Source organism: Diospyros lotus, chromosome 9 (genome assembly GCF_014633365.1).
Source record: "Diospyros lotus cultivar Yz01 chromosome 9, ASM1463336v1, whole genome shotgun sequence".
Lineage (NCBI taxonomy): Eukaryota > Viridiplantae > Streptophyta > Magnoliopsida > Ericales > Ebenaceae > Diospyros > Diospyros lotus.
The window spans coordinates 12,191,550-12,196,921 of NC_068346.1; the positions used below are offsets into that span (position 1 = coordinate 12,191,550).

The 5,372-nt window shown below is 33.0% G+C and overlaps 1 protein-coding gene across 1 annotated transcript; it reads right to left on the reverse strand.

The window, feature by feature from the left end:
• Window positions 1-1,665: 1,665 nt before the first annotated feature.
• On the reverse strand, window positions 1,666-3,880 carry LOC127809428 (uncharacterized). Its single transcript, XM_052348197.1, has 2 exons — window positions 3,739-3,880; window positions 1,666-2,542 (listed from the first exon to the last, which is right to left on the reverse strand). The coding sequence occupies exon 2, from the start codon at window positions 2,535-2,537 to the stop codon at window positions 1,869-1,871; it is 669 nt and encodes a 222-aa protein (XP_052204157.1). The 5' UTR covers window positions 2,538-2,542; window positions 3,739-3,880; the 3' UTR covers window positions 1,666-1,868.
• Between the last annotated feature and the right edge of the window lie 1,492 nt (window positions 3,881-5,372).

Here is a 5,372-nt window from a genome sequence, read left to right on the forward strand (position 1 = left end):
TTTTATTACAATTACACAGAAAACACTACAGACAAAAAGAATGTATTTTCATCGATCTCAAAATAAACATTCAAAATATAAAATTAAAAATGTATTCAAAACTTAAAATTAAAAACTGAAATATAAAAAGAATTTTTTTTTTATTTTTTTAATTGTGATCCACAATTTTTAAGCATTAACCATCCTTACAAACATAACTGAAAAGCATTTAAAAAAAAAATTATATTGAATTCACATTACCTCCATGTTAGTTGAATAGTAAAGAAATGTGGGAAAGGGACCAACGAGGTTATGGTGTGGCCCTCTTGAGCTTTCAGCCTAAACTTGTCCCACTCCATCTAGAATTTACCCCTCTTTAAGAATCAAGGTTATGATTATTATTGTTAGTGCTTGAGGAAACATAGATGTCAGATTGTGAGCAGTAGAATTTGACTTAAAATCCAGCATGTCTTTCCAATCTTACAGTACCTGTTTGATTTTATTAATGTACTCGGTGATTTTTTCGTCTGGTGTTGAGTTTGGTATCATAGTTGGGACCATATCTCAATTATTAGTTACAAATACATATTGGTGCCAATCCTATTTTTTACAATTTTGATGAGAAAAGATGAATTAATTATTTTGAAACTTATGCTTTGCTTTCAACAACTTTCCTCTACCTACAATACTTTATGCCACCCTAATGTAATGGTTGAGGTGGGTGTAATGTTTTGTATCTCCTATCATCTATTAGTACAAAATTTTGTATATTTATTTTGTATATATATTCGATAAATTTATTTAGCGCACGCTAAAAGAGTAGTGTCAACAAAATTTTGAGAAAAATATAACTTCGAGAGACATAATAATAAAAAAGAAAAAGAAACTAATCATTTAGTACCTATTTGACCGTAATTTCATTTTCAGTTGTTTGTTTTTGTTTTTAAAATTATGTAAACAAAAAAAGAAAATTGTGAAAACAAAAACACAAAAATGGAAATGAAAAATAGCAGTCAAACAAGCAATCACATATGGCATTGTCTAAAATTACTAATTTTAATTTTGGAATCCTATGTTCAAGATATATGCTATTCCTTAAAAAGTTTAATGTTCTAAATATAGAAAAAAGAAAAACAAACAATAAATCTACTTAATAGACAATGAATAGGAGTTGGTATTTTGTACTTTTCATAGTGAATCAGTGGTAAAAGATTTTACTAATTAGTATTTTGGTTCTGAAATACTTCTAAGCCAAGAGCTTGAAATTAAACTACCTGTCCATAACTTATGAAGATCTTCCAAAGGTTTTCTTTCAGAGCAGACATATAGAAAGATTATCGATCTGAAGTTGTGGACAATTTGTTCACGTCTAGTTGAAAAGGAAACATATTGGCATACTGACTCCTCTTTCAAACCCATTATCAGTTGCTATAATTACAATAATTTTCAAACTGTTTTGTGATTCCTTTTCATTCAAGCTTTGATACATTAAAATCAAACTAGATTCTGTTAGCATAAAAAAATCAAACTTGATTCAACAATCCTCCCCCCCCCCCCCCCCCCCCCCCACCCCCCTTTTTTTTTTTTTTTATGATAACAATACCTTGATAATATATCATGTAACTCCCCCCAAACAAAGAATCATTCAAGAAAAAAAAAAAAAAACATTGAAAGTAGGCATTGATAGATCACAATCAAACCTTTTAAGATAATTATCTAGCCTTGCTTTACAAAAAGATATGTTCCAACTATTTGAAATGCAGCCAAAATACAACAAAAACCAAAAACACAAAAAGAGACCTAGCAGAAAAATACACAAAAAGAGAATCAAGGCTAGGAGGATGAGATGGGTGGTGGGCTAGGAGAGGAGTAGCCAAGAACCGCGGGCTTCAGTTTAGCTCCATGACTTGCTCAAGATGCGCTTTCCTTTCAACAAACTGATTAAACTTCTCCTGGAACCGATCAAGCTTCTGCCCCATCCAGTCATTCAGCTCCATAATCAGCTGAGTCTCCCCAGTGGTGGCAGCTTCAGTGAAGAAGGCACTGGCAGTTGCTGTACGTGCAGCATACTTCACTCGAGTCTTTCCCCATCCACCATTTTCTAATTCCCTGTAATCCATTTTTCCTTCAATAGCTCTGTCAACCAGAGCAACCAACTGATCAAGCTTCTGCTCTAACCGATCAAACTTCAGCCCTATCGAATCAATCCGCTCTAAAATAAGCTGAAACTCCCCAGCAGGGGCAGCTTCGTTCAAGGAAAAACCAGAAGTTGCTGGATGTGTAGCATATGTCTCTCGAGTCATCCCCCATCCACCATTTTCTTTTTTCTTGTAGCCCTGTTTTCCTAGAGTAGATTTGATAAACCAAGAAACCAACGCATCAAGCCCCTGCTCTAACCGATCAAGTTTTTGATCTATCCAGTCAATTAGCTCTAAAGCAAGCTGAAACTCCCCGGCATTGGCAGCTTGGCTGAAGGAGGAACCTGCAGTTGCTGAACGCGTAGCATATTTCTCTCGAGTCTTCCCCCATCCACCATTTTCTAATTCCTTGTAGCCCATTTTTCCTAAAGTAGTTTTGTTAACCAAAGAAATCATCATGGTTTAAGATACAAACTCATTATAATCTCAAAATTTGGATATCTTCATTCACATTGTGTTTGGGAGAGGGAGATGAAATCAAAAATGGAAGTAAGAGTACTCTCCTTGTTTAGGAAAGGCAACAGTAATGGAATGGAATGTACAATCCATTTCCATCCAAAGCTCCAATTTTGGAGAACATATAGAAGTCAAAGAACAAATCCAACACATGATTTACACTAAATAACAACAAATAAAAGTGCAACAATAATATATCAGAAAACAAAGTCCGTTGCTCCAACCGTCTTCAATCATTCTAGGCACTTAAAAAAATGTCCACTTTTTTGTTCCTGTCATTCTGTTTCCTGGATTTGGAAGGGTAAAGGAGGCGGGGCTGCCTAACATTATTGAAGGGCTTCAAAAGTTAAACGCATAACCAGTGTTGTTAAGAGCGCTCTCAAATTTAGTGTTTTTTCTTGCAAAATGAAGCGACTAAGTCATTAAAATTAATTAAAAGACCCTATTTTGTTCTCTTTTAGGATGAATTTTGTCTTGACAAATTTTTTTCTAGTAACTTAGTTGAAGCTATTATTTTATCTCTTTATTTTTTTTCCTAACATTTGCTCTTTATTTCAATTGAGCGCACACTTGCACTTTGCAATTTGTGAGAAAGTTCTAGAAGGCCTGTGCGCTTGAGTACATTCAGAACCTTTAGAAGCACTGATATTCCCACAGAAAACCTAACTAAGAAATCAAAATAATATATTAATAGTTACATACCATTTTTTGAGAACTCAAGATTATATATCACTCCGACCTAGTGAGAGACCAGCTAAAATTAATGAGACTCGAAATCGATACCTCGAGTTCACCAGCACTACATTATGCGCTGTAACTTCGATAATTAATAGTTACGCGGTGAACTCAAACGATCACGAACTAAAAAAATACCTGACAGACTAATTTCATATTCAATCACATCATACATGACGATGTGTGTGTGTGTGTGTGTGTGAGAGAGAGAGAGAGAGAGAGAGAGAGAGAGAGAGAGATCTATTGACGGCGAACTATAGAAACAACAGATGACTGAACTCAGTGAAGAGGAAAATCGAACTCATAAACTATAGAAACAACATCTACTGCACGAAAGGGGAGATCGCAAAGTAGAAACAACTCCACTGACCTGTGCCGCGCTTGCAAAGAATCTGGAGAAGGGTTTGATAATTGTCAGGGTAAAGGGCGAGTCTGAAGAGTTCAATTTGGGGGAAAATCCTCGGCGAGGAAGGGGGAAACACGAATCGCCGTGGCGCCAGTTATGTTTGCTTTATATATACTGTACAAGAACTTTTAATTAATTAATTTATATATATATACACGTATACGTGTACGTGTATGTGTACGTGTCCGTATGTGTTTCTAGATTACACGAAAATAAAAACTAAAATAAAAAATATTTTCAATACGAAATAGAAGTGGGAAACGATATTTTTTTTAAAGGGTTAAGAAATGGAAATGCAGGATATAGTATAAATTAAAAAAATATAAAGATTTTTTAAATATAATCTTTAATATAAAAATATTATTCAAACATAATACAAATAAATATAAATAATAAATATAAGTTTCATAATGTATTCATACAAATATAAACATAAAATGTACAATGGATTTAAACAACCATCAACAATATTTACAAAGTTCTTTAACCCCTAACTTGTGAATTGTAATATATGTCCCAAACAATGTTGTGTTTTTATAGGGTTTAATTATTAATTATTTTCTTATTCTCTTTCTACTAATTGTACATATGATATAATTTTCTTTAAAAAAAATTAAGTCATACCATTGCCATGTTTGGCACAAATGACCTTATACATTGGGCATAGTTTAGAAAAGGAACACAAACACAAATATAAAGAAACTAATGTAACACTCAGTGCATGAACACACACACACACATAGAGAGAGAAGGGGGAGGGGTTACTTAAAGAATGAATGACTGGTGGCGACTTGAAAGAGAACTATTGACGATGATCGAGAGAAAGAATGATCAACGATAAGGCTCGATCTTTGGGATTCGACAACCGAGAGGGGCGATCTTCAGCGAAGGAATAGCAAGGTAGTACTTGGAACAACAAGCTCTAATGACTTTAGGATTCAAAAACAAAACACTGAAGGAAGAAGAAGAAATAATACTGAAAGAGAGGAAAAAATAGAGCTTCAGGATTCGTGTATGAGTGGTTATAGCTAGAAACACGTTTTTAGTCATTTTATGTAATTTGCGAAACAGTCCTGGAATGTTTCGCAAATTACAAAAATGACTCAAAAAACGTTTTACGCCATATTTTTTGTTCCTAGAATGAGAAACGGTTTGAAAATGTCGAAACGATGTCTCCAACCCATTTCTATGCTACAAAGATGTGTTATTTAATTTTATAAATATGGATTGAGATATATTTTATAAAATTAACTAATTATCACATTCTTAATAAAAAATGTTAAAATTTTTTATTTAATTAGATATGTAATTTTTCAACAAACTAAGTAAAATTATTATTTTAACCAAAAATTATACAAGTACATTTCAAATTTAGAAAGTGAAAATTTTTAAATAATTTAAAATTTCAAATATTTTGATATCCAAATCTCTTACGCAATTTTCGTATTCTTCTATTAAATAATTTAAAGTTTAAAATTTATAGAATAAGAAAATAAATTTATGCAACACCCCACCACATCCACATCTCAAGGTCCCACAGAAAACAATAGTTTATTCAATTAAGGAGAATGCCCAATCAAAAATTGAAGAATAGGGGT

Excerpts from the sequence above, each read along its gene's own strand:
- LOC127809428 (XM_052348197.1), bottom strand. The coding sequence starts at position 2,537 with ATGGGCTACAAGGAATTAGAAAATGGTGGATGGGGGAAGACTCGAGAG.